This window comes from Diadema setosum, chromosome 1, assembly GCF_964275005.1.
Source record: "Diadema setosum chromosome 1, eeDiaSeto1, whole genome shotgun sequence".
NCBI lineage: Eukaryota > Metazoa > Echinodermata > Echinoidea > Diadematoida > Diadematidae > Diadema > Diadema setosum.
In genome coordinates, this window is record NC_092685.1 from 31,136,295 (window position 1) to 31,159,998 (window position 23,704).

Sequence of the window (23,704 nt, forward strand, 5' to 3'; positions counted from 1 at the left end):
ATAATTTCGTTAACGAAACAGTCATTTTGTCGACGAAATGACCAATTTCGTAACTAAATATTCCGTTTGACACTTGGCGCTCCATGGTTTTTGTCTATGGTTTAGACCATGGTTTTGTTTGTACCACCTTCGTGAATTCGGGCCTATTTGTGTTAATGTACATCATTCTAGAAGATATGCAGTGCATGTATTATTGCATGCTGGAAAACCACAAGGTGACCCCCCCCCCCCCCCCATAAAAAAGATAAAAAGTTAGTTTCCTTTTGTTACTGCCTTTTAAATGTGTCCATTATTAAATGGGGACAGATCAGTGTTCTTCTGTGGCTAAGTGTATTTTAATTACCTCCATCAAGGAGGGAGGAGGTTGTCTGATAGTTGGTGTTGGTTTGTCTGTTTGCAAAAAAGCTCCAAAAATTGTGAACAAATTTTAATGAAATTTGCAGGAAAAGGTGATAATGACACAAGGAACAGATGATTCAATTTTGGTAGTGATGCATGAATTTTTCATGAATTTTGGAAGGATTTTTTTCATCTTTTTGCAAATAGGATCAACGAACATGGGGATTCAAGCTGCACAATATTTGAGCTTTGCATATGTGCTCTAAAGCGCGTGCTCTGCTCGGGCGAGGCGCCGTGTAGCTTTAAACTAATGATGTTAACAAAACTACATTTGGAAATTGAGTGATTTTCAGCATACATGTGTAATGGATGGAAATGATATGCTTGGCGAAGTTCTGCGCTCTATGAGTGCTTTTCTAGTTTCTTTTGTTTTGCTTCTTAATGAGAATTCCATGTAGGCACTGAGTAACTACGAAGATGATACTTAAGTTTGATGTTTTTGATCATGACAGGGTCGTAGTGCCGTGCGCACTGGTCAGGTAAGGGAGTGTGACCAGGCGAAAAGCATCATCGAGCGGACAACGTCACGGCTCGACAGCACCCCCCTCAAAGTGATTGTGATGCACACAACGATGGTGGCCCACCAGTCATGCTGCCTGTGGTTCCTTCGCTGGATGGCCTCACTCGCCGGACGATCAGGTACGTAGAGTTTCATAGCTTCAATTACTGCATAAGCTGTCATTTTCGCGTACAGATATTTTTGTGAATGAAGAGGTGACAGACATTTTTGCGAGATTTTTTTGTGAATTGACATGGAGGCTATTGTAAATGTGCTATTACCCTAGTGCGTGGCAACATATTTGTGTGTTGTTTAGTTTGTGGTCCAACTATGATTCACGAAATTCGCGAAAATGAAACCCTTGCAAAAATAACAGCTTATACAGTAAGCAGCAGTTGGCACACTTGCGTATATATACTCGACTAGTTGTAGAAGGTAAAGTCAAATTCTTTTATTCTGTGAATTTGATGATTTCAGCTTTTATTCATGTTTTGTGTCAAAGTGGCTGTACTCATTCCTGTGACACTTCTTACAGTATCCCCCCCCCCAATCAAGGGGAGGGTTTGGATATGTTAGGATGTTTTGTTGTTATTTGTTTGGTGTGATACACACATTTCTGTGACAGTTATCTTTCATTGACACCAAGTTGGCACAAATATCTTTACCTTTTTTTCTCTGTAATCTCAGTATCGAGTATACCGGGCTGTAGCTATGAGTTGCAAGTAATTCTTGATGCACTAGTAGCCAGGTTTAGTGAACACCTTCCGTGATTGTCTCCTACATAACTGACTTACAGAAATTCATTTACTTCAGAGGCAACTTTTTCTCTCTCTCTCTGGGGGAATGATTGGTTCAGCTATTTGACTGATTGCACTAAAATCAACCTTGATCTTGAGTTCTTGCCACAGTGCATGAACAGCTTCAGCCGTGTTACATAAGAGTTGAGATCAAACATAAGCCAGAATATCAGTTAAATGACAAGTTCACCTTCATAAACATAAGGATTGAGAGAATGCAGCAATATCAGTAGAACACATCAGTGAAAGTTTGAGGAAAATTGGACAATTGATGCAAAATTTATGAATTTTTAAAATTTTTGTGTTGGAACCGCTGGATGAGGAGACTACTAAGGCTCGTGATGTCATATGAGTACAACAGTATAAAGAAAATGTAAAGAAAATTCAACATTTTTTCACTTTTTTCGCATAATAAAAGAGCACTTGACTTGCCTCTTTCTAAAGGCAATGGGAATAATATTACCCATAACATATGTCAGTAACGAGTCAAGGGAATGTGTACTTTTTTCAAAAGATGAAATTTTGTGAAATTCTCTTTATATTTTCCTTATATTGTTGTACGCATGTGACATCATACACTGCAGTAGTCTTCTCATCCAGCGGTGACTGCACAAAAACTTCAAAAATTCAGAACTTTTGAACGGATTGTCCGATTTTCCTCAAACTTTCAATGATGTGTTCTACTAATATTGCTACATTCTCTCAATCCTTATGTTAATGAAGGTGAACTTGTCCTTTAAACATAAGTCTGTGAATGCACAATTATGATTTGCTGATACCTGACTTTTTAGACTTTGGTAACTTTTGTTTGATTGCATCATTTTATGCAGCAGGGCCCAGAATGCAGAAAAACCTTCATATGTGATGACAGTGCAGTCAAATAGCATCAAGTACCTCTTGCAGCGCAGTGGATGTTGTTTATATGCTTAAAAAAATGATTCATTATTTCAGTATTGTCATTTATGTGCATATAATTATATATATATTCTATATACTGTATACTCCTAATATATCACATCATTTGTGAATTGACGTGCTTTATCCTGGACAATGTAGATGCCTTGCGTGTGTTGCTATGTCAGGAGCTGCTTTGGGTGGATGAAGACCGTGGTAGAGCGATAGTTGAGGAGTGTATACTGGATGATACCAGTCTCTGGAAAGGTGAGCCAGTATTACAGAACTTTTTTCTTTTGTATATCAGTCTGTGCTTGCCATACACCAGTGTTAAGTTCTGAGTTGTGGAAGAAATATCTTTCTTTGAACAGTACTGGTGTTAGTGCCATCCTCTGGAGCAGTTATCGAAGCATTTTTCACAATTTCCACACTTTTTATATGTGTACATCTTATGCTTCGTTTACTGTATATACCAAATATTTCACGAACTTCACAAGTTTGGTGCTATTCGCGAATCTAAAAACAAGCGAAAATATTAAATCTTACCCGACATGAATGTGACGTGCATGCAAAGATTTTTAAGTTCAGTACCGTACTCCACAATCACAAATTTAACCACTCGCAAAATTGTTGGGAAGTCCCATTGCGCTAAACATTAGACTCGCGTAATATTTTGTGTATACTGTATATTGCCAGTACTACATGCACTCACCATCTAGAAGATAACACTTTCTCTTATCAAGACCCCACAAGTGCCTTGTAACATCCATGTCACTAGACTTCGTGGAGGTCCTTCATTTGCAAAGTCTTATGCAAAACTGTCAAAGTTTTGTGCTCCTGCATATGATAATGGGACAGGTCACTGTTGGTAAGATTTATCATGATGACGACGACAACAACAACAATGGCTCTTATTGCAACTATAAGTTTCTGAAATTTCTGATCATTGTTTCATTTCATGTTATTGTTTTCGTTGCACTTGTACAGTTGCCAGAACCCACTGGCACCAGCTCTTCATGCTCACATTGTTAATGGATGCTGAACACAAGAAAAAGTTTGCTGCTGTCTTCACAAAGGTAACAAACCCGTGTCCTCCAAATATTCATTCATTCATTCCATTCATTCATTCATTCATTCATTCATTCATTTGTTCGTTCATTCATTCTTACATTAGTGCATCATTCATTCTTACATTAATGCATCATTCATTCATGCCCTATTTGTACAAACAAAACAAACATTCATTTATACAGTAAATTATTTATACATTCTTTTTGCACCATTTGTTGCATCATAATTTCCTTGTTCATTCCTTCTTACATTGATTGCGTTCACAAATTCATATCTGCTTTGATAACTTTCCTGACTTGCTGTTGAAATTCAGGAGATTCTATGATGGCACGAATGTTATGTGAACAAACACCAAATCCAGGAACCAACAGACCAGAATGAAATAAGCATAGAGACGAAAGAAGTGCTCATCTAGTGGTTTCTTTCATTACAATTGTGTTTCGTACATAAATTCATCTTGTTGTTTTAAATTATCTGCGTAGGTTTCTCTGACAGAAATTGACACTCAATTTGCCATGTGAATGCTCTTAAACTAACTTAAAAACCACATCCACTTCAAATTTAAAGCACATTGTGTTAAAATAGTCCACTCCTCTCCTTTGAGTTTATTTTAATTGCTTGAGATTACTTCCTTTTATCTTTCAAGACCAAATTTTTCATGGGTCATTTTGATTTTATGCTGTTCAGGTCCTGCAAACTATGTTTATTTTTGTGATATTGCTACAGGAAAACATGGCTATCAATTGCACTTCTGCCATAGCTTCCAGGCCATTGAGTGCAATGCATTACTTTTTAGTTGTATTTCTTCATGAGATGTTTCTTAAGATGACATGACCTTTGCTCTTGCAACAGTTGCTCCGGTGTTATATTCTCCAAGAACGTAGGGTTATGGTTGTGAAAGGGTTTTAGGTTTAGTTTAGTGTTAGGTTAGGATTAGAGTTATGTTTCATGGGAGCAATTGTCAAAGGAGCAAATGTAATGGAAGTTTTTCTTTATAATGTTGGTTTTTCTTCCACATTGTTTGCAGCACTACCCAAAGATCCTGCTTGATTACGTCACCGATGATCATGACCACGCCCTGTCCATTTCGTCTCTGTCAGTCCAGATATTCACTGTCCCAACTGTCGTAAGTGGAAACCGTTTCTGGCGGGCTGATTTTGTTCTCCCCCCCCCCCCCCCCTTCCCAAGTCAGATTTATGATCAGAGTACTATTAAATGGCTGGACAGAATTTAATGAAACTTGGAATGTATTATCCTCAGCACTGTACAGTATCTGTTAATGAAATAGACTGCAACAGCACAGTGATAAAGTAAAACTAAAAGCAGATTAAGTACCTTCATTTATGTGGTATCTGACACATTTCAATTTCAATTTCTTTTTCTTTTTCTTTTTTGGTATCATGCTGTCATTAATAGAACATGAGAGAAAGTCTTATGATCAGTATCTTTATAGTCACATTTAAAAATGTTTTAAGACTCAACATTGTCAACTACTAACATCAGTTTCAATTTCAATATTGATTCAAATTTTGAATAGATTCTGGAACTTTCAAAAAGGATTCGACTGGATTGGCTGCAAAGAAATATGATGTCATATTGTTGATAAAGACAGAAAGTGTTATGTCAATATTCTGTTAAACAAGAATTTACCTTTAACAATTTGTGGATCAGTGAATTCAGAAATATGAGTAGAACACATCAGTGGAGTTCAGAGAAATAAAACAATTTATTTAGTAATTTTAAATGTCTGAAATTGTGGTTAAATCCATGTGCTGTCATTGCTGGTAAAGAAGACTACAACAGTTTGTAAGATCACGGGGCATATTTAACATGTTTTCACATTCTAATATACTGGAAAATGTCTACCTCCTTCAGAAGGCAGGGGAATAATGTTCTTGAAATACTCTATATTTTCCATTCTATTGTTTTACTATCAAATTGTTGCAGCCTTCTTTTGCTGCCAATGACAACACTTAATGTAAGAAAGTCACTCATTTCAACAACAACAACAAACAAACCACAAAACAACCAAACCACAAAACAACCAAAAACAGAGAGATACATGTACTATCACACCTGTAGACAGTGATATAGCAAACAGAAAACCCTGGTAATATTTGTCATGTTGTGCGAAATTAAGCATATCTTTTATTTTACTGCACTGCTTGTTTTTCTGTCTTGCCGACGTGTGGTTAGCTTTCACATTCACATTGATATGTTCAAGCAGCAAAAACAGAATCAATCAAAACCACATTCCTCATTTCTTGACAGTCTCGCATGCTAGTCGAAGAACACAACCTCCTCTATGTCATTCTCAGGAGTTACGTGGATCAGACCAAACAGTTTGTCGATGGTGAGTGGTTACAAAAGTCATCATTTTCCGTTATGTCATCATTTCAGGTGGCAAGTGCTCATCCCAGAGCCATTTTGGGATGTCACATGCCTGTAATAGACACTTGACTTTTTATCAGAGGGGATTGGGTCTGAATTGCTCTCGGTGCTCATCTGTTTTATGCGCTTTGGAGCAAATTTTTTTTTTTTTTCCGCACTGCTGCCACTGTTAATTTCACAAGTGTCAGCTGACCCTTGTAATAACAAAAATGAAAACGCTGTGAAGTATACTACATATAAAGTATGGGTATCCAGAAAGAAAACTGATAGATTACCCTCTTGGCCTGGCTTATAATCAAAGACATGCTGTAACTAATTTACAAAATGTATGTACTTAGTTTAATGCTATTTTCAGAGTTAAGTGAGGATGTGTATCGAGTTCTGAGGATATTTCTTATTCATCACTTTTTTTTTTCCTCAAACAGCCCTGAGTTTTTCTTATTTTAGGTCGTCACTGTTTCATGTCAATTGTATGCTATTTACTTTTCAGGAGAAGGGAAGCTGCAGTTTAGAAGAAATCCTCCAAATGCAATACGGAGAGCTCAGTGCGCCCTATTTGACCTAAGGTAAGGATCAGAGCGGGTTGATAGATAGAGTTGCGACACCGGAAGTTCTTGCTGATTGGTCAAACCCTCAAAATAGTTCCCCCTGGTCGTATGATGTCGATAAGACCTTAGAAAACCGCGTACACTATTATGACGCAAACAATGCATTCATTGTTATTTTGCTCCGTGGCTCGCGCAAAGTAGAGTTACGTGCTCCGCGCATGGGTTTTGCGCGAGAGTGCAAAATAGCTTCCCCTCGTCGTCATAACAACAATAAAGACCCACAACCCGGGATTTTGAATTACAACAACAATTGTAAAGGAGTGGGACTACATGATATTTCCGTCCTTACATTTTGACGTTCGCCCATCAACATCATCCAGGAGTGTTAAAACAATTCTGAAAATATTTCATCCTTTCCGGTTGTTTGCATCCGTTTCCTTAACTTTGACAGTAAGTACTCCTTTCTCTACTTGATTATGTTTACATGATTGCCGTAAAAACAGGACATTTTTCTCAACAAGTCACACTCCCGTCGCAAGCAACAATGGTATCTCACACTGCCGCTGGGTCCGGGTACTGCGCGCCTATGTGAAAACCCTGTAGAAATATTTCGTCGACATCGACGACCAGGGGGAACTATTTGACGTGACCTTTGTACCCCAGTGTCGCAACTCTATCTATCAACTCGCTCTGGTAAGGATGTAAGAAAAGAGAAGTAGTTATCATGGATTGAATGTGATGGACACACAGACGAATGATGCATTTTTTATAGGTATCTGCTGAAAAAAAAAAAAAGAAGACTTGTATGTGTGAACTCGTGTCTGGTATCATTACAATCTAAATCAAAGTTGCCACCTAGGAACAAAGATGCCCTGGGTCTTGATGTTTGAGGCCATTAACAGTGAATGCCAGTACTCTTTATCAACCTTCATTCAGCATATAAATCTTTTTAACAGCAAAGGGAAAAAAAAACAAAAACAATATGCACGAGAAGAGGTAAATAAACCTGTCTCGAACCGAAGTTTAGGTCATGTGTACTTAATGTGATTGTTAACCAGTCTTCTGTATGAGTATCTCACTGTGTCGGTGGATCAGCTTGTTGAGTGAGCTGCACAAAGACAATAGTGAGAATGACACCGAAAAGAGTATCAAATCTATCTTCATGTCCATGAATCCACCCTAACCACTGCATGTAAGGACCACATACAAATTTCTTCACAGAGAAATGGACATTTGTATGACTCCGTCCCATTCTGTCTACTGTGGCCACCTGCCTGCAGTGGTCACTCTTCGTGTCATTCATAATGGGGGTACTGAAGTGTGATGTCATAGCCATTTATCCCCATGGAAACTGGTTCTAAACAACCTCACATATTGTAGCCCTAACATCTGTGAACACAACTGTTGCTAACCATGCTCGCATCTGAGTTCCTACTCACTGCCAGAAGCCTTAGGCAGAGATATCATGTTTGGAATCAGCATTAAGCTATAAGAAAAGACAGTGACTGTATCACTTTGGTAAGAAAAAGGGGTGCTTCACTGTGCTTTCTCTGTGATGTTCCAGGTATGTGCTGTCAAACAAGCCGGACCCTTGGACGCCTGTGCTGAGAGAGCGAGTTATAGAGGGAGTCCTGGTTCTTCTGGAGCTTCTCACCAGTATGCATGTAAGTTATTTAGCTGTTTTTTGTTTTTATGCCTCCGCCAGGAAGTGGTGCCGAAGGCATTATGTTTTTGGGTTGTCCGTCTGTCCGTACGTCCGTCCGTACGTACGTCCGTCCGTCCGTCCGTCCGTCCGCTTTCGTTTACGCGATAACTTGAGTAATATTTACTGGAATTTTACCAAACTTGGTCCAAGTATGAAGTATGATGGGGCAATTATTTGAGTAGATTTTGGGTGAAATCGGCTGAAGGTCAAAGGTCAAAGGTCAAGGTCAAATCATGAAATTGTATCCGTTTACGCGATAATTCAAGACTGGATAGAGCAAATTTCACCAAACTTTGTTGGAGGATGATGTATAATGGGACGATTACTTGATTAGTTTTTCAGTGAAATCAGACAGAGGTCAAAGGTCAAAGATCAAGGTCAAATCCTAAAATTTATCTGTTTACGTGATAACTCAAAACTGGATGAAGCAGCTTTCACCAAACTTGGTCCAAGGATGATGTATGATAGGACAATTAGTGGAGTAGATTTTAGTGACATTGGCAAGAGGTCAAAGGTCAAACGGTCAAGGTCAAATGCTACAAATGTTGCAATTTCCCCCATATCTATGCAATGCCCAAAGGTATTTTCTTGAAACTTGGTGTGGACATGTACTACTGCGTAGAGATTCTCCAGAGAGAGTTTCATGTCATAAGGTCAAAGGTCAAAAGGTCAAGGTTAGGTGAAAATGTTGCAATATCACTTTTCTCGCAAATGGTTCAATGTATCTTCGTGGAACTTGGTACATACACATGTACTGACTGGCAGGGATTATCTAGGAAATTTAGGGGTCATGGGTCAATAGTCAGGGGTCAAAGGTCAAGGTCATCTCCTCAAAATTTTACTATTTCCCTCATATACTAGTATATGCAATGCTTGCATTATTAGTTTCAAAAATTAATACAGTTCGACCTCGATTATCCGGCCTCCTTTTAATAATAATAATAATTCACAACATTTATATAGCGCGTTATTACATAAAATGTCTCTAAGCGCTATGGGAAAAAGAAAACAATCCGGAAATTTTATCCGGAAATCTCTGTTATCCGGACGCGTTCACGCAGTGAAGGACTTTTTTTTTTTCATCCAAAAATTGAGCAAAAAACAGTGACTTTCATGGATCTATTTCACTAATTTCATAAGATGCGCATGATAGGTTTCTCAATATCTAATGAGGTAAAACATGTATGATTTTCACATAAAGATAAACTTTATTTTTGTGAAGAAGGGACTACAATTTTGCGCAGGCTAGCATAGATTACACCACCGTTGTGGGGTACGCTACCTGCCTACATGTAGCTGCCAGTGCACTGGGACGGCAGCTTGGACGGCAGGTATATACATTAACATTGTGTCTCCCATATCCGGCCAATTCGCTTATCCGGATGAGCGCCGGTCCCGACATGGCCGGATAATCGAGGTCGAACTGTACATGCATTACCTAATGGAGATTCTCTGGGAAATTTCCAGCCAGAAGGTCAAAGGTCAAAGGTTAACGGTCAAAGGCCAGAAAAAAACCCCAACATTTTGTACCGTCATTACACTCTTTCTTCATACCTTGGAAATTACTCAATGCATAAACTTATAAAAAGGTCTGTCAGAATTCAAGTACAAATTCTCAATTCCCCATGTGTACCTGCACTCTTAAAAAATTGAAGCAAACCCAGTTCAAGACATTTCTGACAAACCTGTCATTTCAATATTTTGCCAGTTATGTGAAACTGTCATGGATCACACATTGTGAAGACATTGTACTATACGCCTATTGGGAGAATCATGCATTATGGCGGAGGCATCAGTCGCCATAGCGACATTTCTAGTTTGTTTCTAAGGTCACGAGAGCCCCCCCCCCCCCAAAAAAAAAAAAAATAAATAAATAAATGAAATAAAATAAAACAACAAATAAGAGAAAGCAGTTAAGGTGCCTTTGCCATAGTCCTGCCAACTGGCAGAATTAACAAGAAAAAGTTTGTGCTTCTGAAGGTTAGTTGAACATGCAAGAAAACTGTGACTCCCACATTCTGTCAATGCATTAATTGTAGTCATTTTTGAGAGAAGCTACATGACATGACAAAAATATCTTTCTCTCTCTCTCTCTCTCTCTCTCTCTGTGTCTGTCTGTCTTTATGTCTGTCTCTTTCGTACATCTAGGCAATGGACCACGTAAGGCGTCAGGTCGGCCATCACATTGAGTATGACCCAGAGTGGGAGATGGCTGTCTCCATGCAGATCAGATTGGGTCCATGCATCACCCTCCTTCTAGACTGGTGTGCGTCCGATGTAAGTGCCAGCACATCATCTCTTCGGGAAGCAGTCATGACAAAAATCAGGAGAGAATTATAAGGGCATTAAGTTGCCCACCAAAGCCACAGTGTTTGAGGCAACTTAATGCCCTTATCATTCTCACCTGATGACTTGCACTGTGGATCTGAAGAAAATTTGGGTGAATGTTGTCTTGAAATGTCCTGTTTGCAAAAAATTACATAGAAGATGCCCGTCGTGGTTATGCTTGGCAATATGCTTTCACAATATTTGATTGTGATCAGTTTATAGGAATCTTTAAAAAGAATTTTGTTTTTCCAGAATGAGAGTTTAGTCCTTTGGTTTGAGAATAGAATAAAAACGGTATTTCCAGGAATTGAGTTTTCATTCAGATATAATGCAATATTTGGTACCCTGGGGTACCAAATGAAAATTCGCCATTTTGTTGAATTAATTATTTTTTTTCAGCGCTGTACCCTGGCTTACCAAAAAATGTGTCAAAATATTTTTTAGTATTATTATGCACAAAAATGTTTTCTTATTTGTGATTATGCATCAATTAATGCATGCAAGTGTACTTCGAAAAACACCTATGGTGCTAGTTCATTGCGACGACTTTGCTGTATCCGAATTCAGAATCGGCGTATCTGAATTCGGATACGCATTGTAAATAATGGGCATGAGATGGCGCTATACAACGCGGTACCCCGGGTTACAACGGTACCCTGGTGTACGGCGTGCCGAATCATATGCTGGCCAGGGCACAACCAACAACTCTTTCTACCCCTTTTGCAAAGAGTGTTTGTGTATATGTTAATGTCGGCGTCAATAAAACTACACCATTAACCCATCCACGTACGGGCCTCTGTGTAATCTGTAAAATAGTGCCTGCCTAGTAAGTTGGCCATGAAATTGGGCGCGATCTTCCCTACGGCGTGATCTACACGCGAAGGGCATTCATACGTCATTGAAAAACTGCCTGTGTCATTCCCACTAGGCAGGAGGGATGATGCGTGTACACTCGTGCTAATATGCACTTACTTGACTCAATGCAGCACTAGTTTATGTGAATTTTATGAAAAGAAATAATAAACTGTGCAGGAATTATGAAAAAAAAAATAGTTTCTGTGTATTTCATTCATAAATCCTCTTCATTTCAAGCCATCTGTAATCACATCTTACCCACTTGCGAATAGACGTGTCCATAGTGTCCTCGAGCCCCCAGAGATAGCTCTGGAACATTCCATTCAATGACGGGGTTTTTATTTTGCAACGTTATCTAATAACGCTCATGTAAGCAAGTTCTTGCTATGGCTAATCTATTTTGTAATGTATCATAATCTATCTATGCTGAGATAACCTAATTCAAATTTGCAGAGACATAGAAAAAGATTTGTTTTACAATCGTGATACGTTCAACTACTCATTTACCCTGTGCTGAAATCCGCATGTCTGCTCCGCACATGTTATCGCTATCGCTCAAACTTCGATCGCGATGGCTTGTGTGTGTGACGTCTACGTGTGTGGAGAAGCATGGGGCTGAAAAAACACGCAGCTAGCTCCACGTGGTGTGGTGAAAAACAAATCGGACGTTCGAAGTCGTACATTCAAGAGCTAAAACAGACAAATAGCGAATTCAAAGTCCACTGAAAAGGTCTTGACACTGTAATGTATGTTCCAAAATCATGTCTGGCTTAGTTTTGGGAGAATTTTCTACACGCACGAGATCAGGAATGAGATCGGTAAACTGGCTACAAGTCCAACGTGTGTTCTGTGCGCGGTGAACATGTGACTGGCCATGGCTTGCACATGGTGTAGCTAGCTAGGTGAGAGTGCGGCAAGAACGCTAGGAATGCACCCGAGATGCGGTGTGCTGCAAATTCTTGGGGTGAAATTAGACTTCCTTGTTCAGCCCGTCTAGTATTTATATTTTTTAAAATAATTCTAATTCTTCATAAAATCACGATAAAAAGACTTCAGATATTCATATATATTTTAGAAACGTAATATGAAATATTTTGGGTTTTTTCAGTCCAAGAAAAAAAAATAATAGTTTGAATAAAAAAATAATAATAAATAATCGTTCTTGACTCAAGTCTAATTTCCTGCGCCTTCTTGCAGTTATCCCGCAGTTGCCCATGGATACGATGCATATATAATCAGTTGTTTACGGAGTCGTACCAGTGTACCACCCTACTGCTCTTGTTCAAATTGAGAGGATTGTTATTTTATCGGTGGCATTTATAGTTTTATAACCTCATCCAATAAAAAAGACAAATTCAAACATCAAATGGTGTGACAGTTTTTGTTAGAATTCCCTATCAATATCAACTTGTTGCCAGGATAGTTTTCAGATTTCACTTGCTTCATTATCGAAGCTGTTTGACATTTGAAAGAACTGCTCCATAAGAAATCACCTTTCATTTGTTATTTATTTTCACAAACAAGTATTTTGGTCACATATATTTTTCATTATTATTTCAATGTCATGATTTTTCATGATGGTATGTGTTCTGTCTTTACATGGCAAGATGGGATTTTTTTTTCCCATCCAGGGTCAATGAAGAAAGTGACAGGAAAGAAACCAAAAGGATAGGGAGGAAATGAAAAGGATAGAATACAACACCTGATCAGCAGGTTCTTTATTACAATGGTGAATGCAGTACATCAGAATTTTAGTACAGTTCTAAATAATTTATCAGTTGAAAAATGAGCAAAGAAAATGGATTTCGTCGAGTTCTAAATGAAAACTAAATTAGCATCGCCATTTAGGCCTAGAATATAGTTCTAATATTTACTACAGAATAGACCTGATGCAAACTTGTCAAGCTTTTGGTTGAGTTTCTTCAGAGACACGAATTTTGGGTTGGTAGCACTAGATACCCGAGTGAATAAGAAAAAGGAAAAAAATTATAAATAATGCAGGTCTCTAGACCACTCCCGTGCATGAGCGAGCATCGGCCCCGTTTCTTCAGTGTCGCTCTCGTCATTGGCCTAGGCTATACTACTCGTGTCGTAGTTTTTACTCGCCATCAACGTCATGCACCACAGCAAAACCGTGAATATCACTCCCACCATAGTCACTCTCAGCTCACAAAACACATCAGCAAACGATACAGACATCGCAGACCTAGCTAACTAGCTCTAAACATAGTTGTAACTACGCTACGTTAGACATAAAAATGAAACGGAGGTGAAAAACTAGTAATGAATACACGAAGATCATCAACGATGGCATTTTACCGTAGAAAAAATACACAGAACATCTTGCACCGCAAAAGAAATCGAGGTAAAAAACTACGATGAGGAAAACTAGGGTGAAAACACGATGCTTGGAAGACGAACGATGAAGACACTTTACGGTAAAAATGCTTACACGGAAACAAACGAGTGGGTACCACACAAACTACGATGTTCTCTCTCACACACGTAGATAAGCTACATCGTGTTCAATCCAAAAACTCAACAAACACTAGGACAAAAACTCACCTCTAAAATTGTTGCAAACGAGATAGTCACTGAGAAAAATGAACAAAACACTCTCAGTAGTACGATTGTACTCTGAGAATAAAAGATATAGAATGATACGAAAGCAAAAGAGAGAAAAGAGAGAGAAATGGACGGGAAACCTAGAGAAGTTACCCACACTCACTAACGTAAATGGAATTCAACACAACACACACGTACGTACACACCGTACACAAGGATCAAGAGCTCGTGTAATCAGATATCGTCAAGCACTCTATGAGGAGATCGATATCACCGATACCGCGCGTAAGGAATCACTGCAGTTGCTGGGGCAACAAAGATACATGCGCGCTGTAAACATGAATATTGATTAGTTTCTCAGCAGGCTCGAACCCCTGGCAGGTGTTTTGGCCAATAAGAGACATTCTAAAATAGGTTTCTTTGCATAAATTATTTTTCTGAGTCCCAGTAAGGATCTCTGTGATTGGCTAGAATTATTCTACAGCTCCTGGCCAAGCCTGAGGTCTGAGGACGCCCTCTTTTGGTCATAAATAATGCTTCCCACGTTTTTTGTGGGATGAGACGTGGATGGGTTAATCACCTCCTTAGTTTGAGAGCAGTGCTGATTTTTTTTTTTTTCTTTCTCATTTTTGTAGTTGATGTTATTCTGTCTACTGATTCATCACCTCAAACCGTTTTTTCTCCTCTTTCAGAGGTCTTTGCTGATCAAGGCCTACAGGGCCACGATGGCGGCTCTCAGAAAACTCCCGAGAGAAATGGAAAGAGAGAATGTTCAAGGTAAACAGCTGGCAAATCCCTGCTTGGCCTATCCTGAGCAGTAATATGAAGATGCAGTTTTGTTTTGTTGATATTGTATTTTTAGAGCGTATTTTTTTTTCTTTGTCAATTAAGTCGGCCTGTTCTGTGTTTTTTGTTTTCTGACTCACTTTCTGAGAGTGTTTTTAGACATGTACCATTGAATTAAAAGCATTACAGATTTAATGCATGTCATCGAAATTGTACTTATTTTTGCTTGTCCTTTGTCATGTATCATTTTCATGTTTTTTGTCGTGTTTTGTTTTTCAATCTTACAGTCAACAATAAAGTGAGCAGCTGTATCAGATATTCTGTGAGCGAAATGCCGGTCAGTGTCCATTATTCTTTGGTCAGATTCTTGGCTGGTAAGTAGGAGGAGAATCAGACAGTCCCTTCAGAAGTTTTGATTTTTTGAAGTTTTGGTGCCATCACTGCTGGATAAGAAGAATACAACTATTGTGATGTTTTAAAAGGGGAATGATATAAGGAAAATATAAAGAGAATTTCAACTTGCTATCGTTTTTCTAGCTGAATGACAGAGCACTTGATTTATCTCCCTAAGAAGGCAGGGGGAATAATATTAGCCTCTACATTTGTCTATGATACTTGAAGAAGCTGTACTGGGATGAACCACACATGCGTGTCATGGGGAGGTGCTACAGTGATTATCTCTATTTACAATAAAAGTGTGCACTGTGCGAGTCAAATCTGAACACATAATGATAATTCAAATGAATGTGTACTTTGAGAAAAAAAAAATGAGTAAACCATCCAGGATTTTGAGCTATTTGTTTCGTTAACTGTGAACTTACTCTGAGTAAAATCTTGTTCCCCAGGGTTGCATCTCCACCTTGGCCGGTATGGACTCAATTTCTACACGGAGGGTTTGATGAACGGAGTAAGTGTTATCGAACTTGGGTGAATGCTTAGCTGGTTCCTACAATGGTGACTTTTAAGAATAGGTAGCTGTCTCAGTGTGTCGTAGATACTTGTCAAAAGGAAAAGATGGGTCATTTTCATGTACTACTGCTGTGCAAGAGCCAGTGTCAGTTTTCATTTCAGTAGACCATTAATCCTATGTGTACTTTAACTGCCAATTGGCACAGACAACCCTATAGAATTACACACACTGTCTAATTCTCTAGCACAGAGAGGGTTAAAAGAATCCTCTAATTTTTAGTAGCAGTGTACTCATTGATAGGGGAAGATTAAAAATGAATGCTAGCTTTTGAAGTTTGTATTTATTGAACATGGAACCCTTTTAACTCCCTTTGGCCCACTACTCCCCTGGTATTGACATAGAGGGAAAAGTGATTTGCCATCAACAGAGTTAGAGCAGAAGTTATTCAGTGTGACATTCTGTAATGTTTTAAAAGTTGACTAATTCACATCATTGTTTTCAGGAATTTTCTCAATAAAATCAAAAGCAAAACAAAAGAAGAGGAAGAACTTGAAATGTCACATGTTTGACGCTTGACATTTGATGCAAGTCAAGTGACAGAAAGCTTGTTGATATGCTTCTTTTACTCTCGCCGCCCTGTGCCCAAAGACATGGATCACCATTTCACAATTTGATGTGACCTTTGACCCCACAGCCGACCCTCCTCCCAGAAGAGCTGATAGAGGATCCCCTTCGGACCCAGGTCCTCATTGCACAGGTGCATGCTGGGATGTGGCGGAGAAACGGCTTCTCACTTTTAAACCAGGTTCGCCAGCATGTTCATTGTAATGATAGTAATAATATATTGGTCTTCATTATCCAGGGTAGCCTCTTCAGTGTTACCACTGCTCTATGAGAGGGCCCTGCCATTATCATCTCCCTGGCATTACCAGGTGCTTATTTACACATGTAGGTCGAGAGGGACATAGTGGGTTAAAAAAAAAAAAAAAAATTGTCCAAGGACTTATGCACTTGACTTGATTTGATCTGGGGACCTTCAGTTGAAAGTTAGGATTCCCATCCCTTATGCTGCAGTCCCTCACCATCAGCCAGCATTATGTTTACACTGCAAAAGACTTCTGTTATTCTTGATAAGTGGCATCAGGTTCTGTCATTTTTGTCACAGGTTGAATTATGTGAAAGTAATATAGTGAGCATTATTGGGTTTTATTTCTGTTATAGTCACAAAGATATGAATCAAACCCTCGGCAAGAGGAACATTCTTCTTGTGAGTGGTGATGTTGATAGAATCTGCATTTTTACAAGTGGCACGATGTCCCAAATATGTTTTGTATGTATATTGGTCAACATTAGCAAATTTGTTCAAGTTCTGCACAATGTAATAATCAAGTCAGTCAGATCAATAAGGAATGGGCCAATATAATCTCATACAATTATGACAAATGGCAAATAGCATGTACATACTTCACTAGCTATGTCACACATTACAACACTCCACATCTAGGCCGGAATGGTCAAGTTTACTTCTTTGCAGTTGTTTTCGTGTCTGTACACTTTGTTGCCTTGGTGACATCCCTGTAAAGCTGGTTATTTGTGGGTGAGCTAATCCCTTGTGTGTTCCTTCTCTTACTAGATCTACTACTACCAGAATGTGAAGTGCCAGACAGAGATGTATGACAAGGATATCCTCATGCTACAGGTAATAGGCTCTCACTGCCTTAAATCTCATCATCCCTCTGCTATGCATATGATCAGTTTAGAACCTAAACGGTGTTAAAAACTGCATGCAGATTCTTGATTTAAGAACCTTATGCAGCTTAACCTCCTATGTAAGGTCATATATTTTAGGGTGAAAGGGTGAAAAGTCCAATGAGACAAAATGTGTGGCAAGTACGATTAGCTGAAGCTTCACAAATCACTTGCGGCTGTGTGTTAGTGCAAAACTGTCTATAGGTATGTTACCAACTTTCGCACTTACATTTTATATGGAAAGAATTTGTAATGTAGTGCCTCAGTGAAATCTGCAGTAAAATCACATGTTGGGCACATTCCTCAAGATTGAAATATACATGTATTCATACTTACACAGAAAAGAGTAACTTGTTTCTATCTGTAGAGAAAAGATATAAGGAGTTCTTGGAGTTCTATTTAAGTGATATTATTACAGTCTCACAATGGCTAGTTTGACATGTCTATAGAACCGCAACAAATGACATAATGACGTTTGAATTCTTTGGAATATTGAATATGAAATTGATTTGTTTGACGTGACCGCTAAGAAAACAATGAATGCTTGTAAGCAGGCAACTGGATTGCAAGCTTTAAGTCCCCTCCGAAGGAACAAAGCAATGAGGATACAGTGCCTTGCCTGGGGGACACACCCACAGCAGCCAGGGGACGTGAACCAGAGACCTTGTGATTGATAGTCTGTTACCTTAACCACTGAACCACAACGGCTCCTCCATTTTGAATTGCCCTACCCCATTGATGAACATTAAAGAATTCGAGGTGTGGGTCTTCTTCAATTTGTCTCCCTGTACAAATGGAATTTATAAGATCACAACTGCTGATCTATAATGATCTATCATCTATAAGAAAAACTCACACCTTGCGGTTGCCCTTCACCGCTGTGCTTAGTAATCTCTTACTTTCAGTAAAGAATTTGTCAGTGTCTATGTATGGCATTGGTTGATGGTGCCCTCTCTTCTTGCCTCCCCAGATTGGAGGGAGTCTGATGGATCCCAACGACTTTGTCATCTCTCTGGTCAGCCGATTTGACCTCATCCGCTGCTGGACACGGGAGTTTGAAGAGAGCAAGGCGCCTGAGGTAACTGAGACTGACCACTCTTAGAGTAAGGTTGTGTGAACCAGGTGGCAAGTCATCCCTAAATCCCCGAGGTCCAAATTTCATGCAATCCTAACATGCATACAGGTGCCTTTTACTAGCCAATAAACTATGATGACTGTTTGTATTCTGTATTTCCTTATTCATTGAAGAATGTTGGTCAGATTACATGACTTGTTGTGGCACAATTCAGCAAAGCACCAGTGAAAGTACAATTGAAAATGTTAGTATCCTCTAAAAGATGTTTCTAATGGCATTATGATTATATCTACGACAGTACTCATACAAGTAGAGAGTCATAACAGTGCGTGTGAATGGGCTTTCGTTAGGGTAATCATGGAGCCTATTCAGGGGAGGCTGGGTTTAGGAGGCCCAGCTATAATCAGTGACAAAGGATAAACTTGTATACAAATAGTACACATCATTGAGGGCAATAGTAAGAATTACCCACGCAAGGTACCTCTGAAAAAGTCTAATATGCCCACAGTAATGACTGAGAATGTTTGAACTGTTTTGAAGGTATGGAAAGTGGATAATTATGCTTATGCCGGAACAAAATGATTTGTATTCGTTTTATGAAATGATGAAGCAGATCTTGGTCATTTGATAAATACCGACATCCTAAAGTCCATGTGTTGAGTAAAAATGAATAAAACGTTGAAATCTTACGCAGTCACCATTGCGATGTGAAAATGCTAATGACAGGTCAGTATATTGTACTAATGACTGGTTAGAAGCAAACTTACGAGTTGGCACAATGAATGCCTGGTCATGTGTACACTCTCAGCCAATCATATTTGATGAAGAATGTGCTTCATCATTTTATCACAATCAGATTGATCACTGATTTGCTACAGGACTTAATGGGTGTTGCTCCTTTTCATGAACACTGCACTAGATTATGATAGTCATAATGCACATCATCTGTACCAAGATGTTCAAGGCACTGTTTTTATGCCTCTGCCCAAAGGAGGCCGGAGGCATTATTTGTAACTTTTGTTTCTCTTTTGTTGTCAGGATTGCAATGCTCATCTGCCAGTCATTATCGAAGAATTCCTGGGTCTTCTCATCACAATTCTCTGTGAGTACTCCTCAATATTTCTCTCATTAAAGGGATAATATAGTTTTTGTTGAGTTTTGGTTGAGATGGGGATTCAGGTTTGGATTTTTTGCAAGATAATTAGGAACCACTTACATGAAATATCAAAGAGCATACAATTCTAAAAAAGAAATCAAAGTATATTTGATGAAAATTGGTCATGAAATGGCTGAGATATCCAGAAACAAAGAGATCCGAATAAAAGATGGGACCCACCTTTTATTAGGACCTTTTTGTTTTGCTTTGTTTTGTGCAGAGGATAGGCTCACTGTCCCCTATAACTACACTTAGGTACAAATTCCTATCAACAAGTTCTGTCCATAAGATGCTTTACTATGAGTGGGGGCCCCCATGACTCATTGATAGAGCGCTAATCCTGAGATATCTTGTGGATAGCTGTCTTCAAGTTAGCTTCAAGTACTAGCTATCAACGAGTGCGTCTACATAACTACAAGCTTATCCTTGAAGATAGCTATCCTTGAGGTTAAGGGTCACTGTCTAAACGTAACTATTGTCTGTTGCCCAGCCTACATGATCTACAGTGAAAAGCTGTTGAGTAGATGAATGGTGGACATGGAATGCCTACGTAGGCAGGCCGAGTTTGCCAAATTATGTCAAGAATGTGTTGCTCTATGCTAAGATGCATGTATTCCAGCTGCAATGTCCATCGTCAAGCTGCTCACACTGTCAAATGGCCAACTGTATTCAGACCAGCAACTTTACTTCCAGGCATCTGCTGCTTGGTGATTTCAGAAGTGGTCAAATGTCAAGTGGAATCAGTGCCAATTTCAGATACACTGCTTCTGTGTAATAATTGAGATATGTGTCCATTACTGCATAAAGAAACAATGTACATGACATTTGAATTGAGGCCGAGTGCTTACAGTTCATCTGTACCTAAACCCTCACTTTATTTTTGCGTTGCAGGCGAGAGGTATGTGCGAGGGGTGGGTGAGGTGTCGGACGAGGCTCGTGTGCGACGAGAGGTCCTCCACCAGCTGTGTATCAACCCCATGGCTCACAGCGAGCTCACCAAGGCCCTGCCAGAGGACGTAAGTCACATGCACCATCAATGATCTCTCACCTTTCAACCCTAACCCCAAGCCATGTAGAACTTTGCTCGTTTGTGACAGTTGGCAGAAATTTGAGAGGATAGATGGGAAAACTCTTTGTTCTTGCAATAGGTAATATTCAGTAAGGTATATGCATATGCACTCAAGTATGAAAATGATTTCAATATGTTGATTATTGTTATTATTCATTAATCAATATTCTAATTAATTACTATTATAATTAATACAATTCTGAATTGTTTCATTTCCAGCACTGTCATGAGACTGGGATGGAAGCAGTGATCAACCACGTAGCAGACTTCAAGTAAGTATCAATTTTGGATAGTGTTGGGTTGTTTTTTCCCTCCCATACCAGTTATAACAAAAATCATTGTGGAATTGTCAATATCGATTGGGTAATAACTTTTTGCAACCAGTCAGCTCGTGCCTAGATGTTGAAAATTACAACCACTGTTTTTTACAAGCGAGGTTGTGTGGATGAAGAGAGTGTAAGAAGTAGTAAGTAGGAAGATCTCCAGTGTAATGGCTAGTATTTTTATCACTCAGCTAACACAAACGTAACAACTATTGTATGTTTATTGTTATATTTCAGTGGATTTTGCTTTAATTTCATGCTTCAAATTATTGAGTGATTGAGGCATCATGATCAATCAGTGATGATGATGAAGCAGCATTTATGTAGCGCCATTTATCTGCAGAAACATTCAAAGGCACCCAGCTCTCACAATATGTCACACATCATTTACAAAGTTGCTGGAAAAGATATGTCTTCAGTTCAGATTTGAAGGTATTAACCCGTTGAGGACGGGCTGATTTTGCGACAACACACATTTCCCATAGACGCCTGCCCGAGTATACTCGGGACTCGTCCTCAATGGGTTGCGGCTGTTACAATTCCAAAGTGGGATTGGCAGAGAGTTCCACAGACATGGCGCGACAGAAGAGAAGGCTCTGTCCCCATACATACTGACTATCATCAGTATGCCTGTGCACTGGTATGCAATGAATATACATGCACATATGCTGTGCATTGTAAAAGTAGATGGTTTAAGAACAGCATAGATCAGATACTTGTGCATGCCAAGTGGTAATCGTCAGTTTGAGATATTGTTGCATGCTACGCTATCGTTTCAGGAAGCCGACGGGTGGAGTTGGAAAAGGAATGTACGAGCTGAAGACAGACTGCCTAGATGAGTACAGCCCTTACTTCTACCACTATGGCAAGGTGGATCAAACCAAGGTACGTGTCCCTTACCATGATGGGTAGGCGTATATGGCTGGATAGATAGAAGACGGTTTATGTGAATCATCATTCTTATGGCAAAGTCAATGTATTCTGCGGTTACCTGGATTATAATGACGTCAAAGTGCTTAAAAATTGTCAGATACAAACAATTTTATGCAACAAATGTAAACATTGGCTGCAAAATTCTAAAATATATTTAGTTAATTCTAAATTTATTTCATTGCAGTGGTTTTTATATTTTAGAATTTTGCAGTCAGTATTAACCATTGCAACGAAAATGTAAGGTATTGGTTGTAGTGAGACAAATAAAGCAAAGACTTACTCTTGCAATGACCAACATATGATCATTTGGCAGAGGGGGAGACAGATGCAGAAACTGTTCTGACAACATTCACTTGTATACAATGATATGGCATCCCTTCATAGGGCCTGTCTAATATAGTAAAGCCATTAGCATCTTGAATGCTGCCAGGAAAATGTTTTGCATATATCCCAAGTAGAGAAAGTTGACATGCATGCCCATATATTTGATTATTTCAAGTAGCATAGGAAGACTTAACCCTAACTAGGCCGGGGGGGGGGGCCTCCGAGGCCCCCCCCTCGACGTTTCGCGCGATGTATCGCTAACGCAAAAAGCTATCGCCGCGACGTTTCGTGACTTTTTTCTTTCGAGTCTCCCGCATCTTTTGACACCAAATTTGCGACGCCCGGGTGCGCGGTTCCGAAGTTGCGCATAAATATATACGTGCATGTCAGACCAAAAATTGCTCAAAAACGTGAATTCGTGTACAATTTCAATGCAAACTGTGCTTACAGGCAAATTTCATAAAAGTATGATTATTTTAGGGTTTTATTGATTAAAATCAATTAATTACATATTTTCTTGTTCGTAACAATGTCGCGGACAAGTTTCATCGAAAAAACAATGAAAAGCATAAAGTAAAAAAACAAAGAAATACATAAGAAATTCAAAAAACAATAAAATACTTAAGAAATTTTTTCTGATGGCACAATTTTTTCTCTTATATTTGCTCAGGACACTAAAAAGAATATTTGCACAAAAGATATGTCCATTTTGAGCTTTATTTAGTGATTTATACCAATTTGTCTGATTTCATGCATCATTATGCATAAATTAGCATAATTTAGCATAAATGATAATTTTTTTAAAATTTAACTTCTTAGTACTTTAGATTACATCATAGGCAATGTGTGTGCCAATTTTCGTCGCGATCGTGCAGTCAGCGGCCGAGATCTGGAGGGGGGGCCTGGGAGGCCCCCCCCCCCCCCCTGGCTCTATGATCTACCTAAATAGCCCGGCCTAGTTAGGGTTAAGGTGACATAGAGTCAGAACACGAGATATCACAACAGGGATGACAGAAGTTGCATAGTGATGGGATACTTTCATCATGAAGGATGTGTCGTGTTGTTGCCTTCGTGGCAGTAACGTTTGGTTTCTATCTATTTATTTCCCATCTCATTATAGTCTGAGGAGCAAATTAGGCAGAGGAGAAAGCTGGAAGGGAAACCTCAATGTGAGTATACAGTGAATGACAGTACTTAGTGTGATAAGTGGTGCAAAGTTTAATTGTTGGGAGTGAGGGCTATCTATTACATGAGCAGAGCAGAAGTGATGTGATATATGAAGTTTGTGTAAAGAACGTATCAGGGTGTAACATTTGATGTGAGAGCA

The 23,704-nt window shown here is 39.1% G+C and overlaps 1 protein-coding gene across 1 annotated transcript in view; it reads left to right on the top strand.

Annotated features, from left to right (window-relative positions):
* LOC140229715 (E3 ubiquitin-protein ligase UBR2-like) overlaps positions 1 to 23,704 on the top strand; it is a 69,507-nt gene that overhangs the window by 19,817 nt on the left and 25,986 nt on the right. The window contains exons 8-26 of the mRNA XM_072309957.1: positions 852 to 1,038; positions 2,752 to 2,856; positions 3,577 to 3,665; positions 4,688 to 4,786; positions 5,932 to 6,013; positions 6,542 to 6,617; positions 8,164 to 8,263; positions 10,453 to 10,581; positions 14,745 to 14,829; positions 15,126 to 15,212; positions 15,684 to 15,745; positions 16,443 to 16,553; positions 17,382 to 17,447; positions 18,468 to 18,575; positions 19,611 to 19,674; positions 20,620 to 20,744; positions 21,017 to 21,069; positions 21,900 to 22,005; positions 23,498 to 23,546. Coding sequence (XP_072166058.1) covers positions 852 to 1,038; positions 2,752 to 2,856; positions 3,577 to 3,665; positions 4,688 to 4,786; positions 5,932 to 6,013; positions 6,542 to 6,617; positions 8,164 to 8,263; positions 10,453 to 10,581; positions 14,745 to 14,829; positions 15,126 to 15,212; positions 15,684 to 15,745; positions 16,443 to 16,553; positions 17,382 to 17,447; positions 18,468 to 18,575; positions 19,611 to 19,674; positions 20,620 to 20,744; positions 21,017 to 21,069; positions 21,900 to 22,005; positions 23,498 to 23,546 — 1,783 coding nt within the window. The remainder of the gene's footprint in view (positions 1 to 851; positions 1,039 to 2,751; positions 2,857 to 3,576; positions 3,666 to 4,687; positions 4,787 to 5,931; positions 6,014 to 6,541; positions 6,618 to 8,163; positions 8,264 to 10,452; positions 10,582 to 14,744; positions 14,830 to 15,125; positions 15,213 to 15,683; positions 15,746 to 16,442; positions 16,554 to 17,381; positions 17,448 to 18,467; positions 18,576 to 19,610; positions 19,675 to 20,619; positions 20,745 to 21,016; positions 21,070 to 21,899; positions 22,006 to 23,497; positions 23,547 to 23,704) is intronic.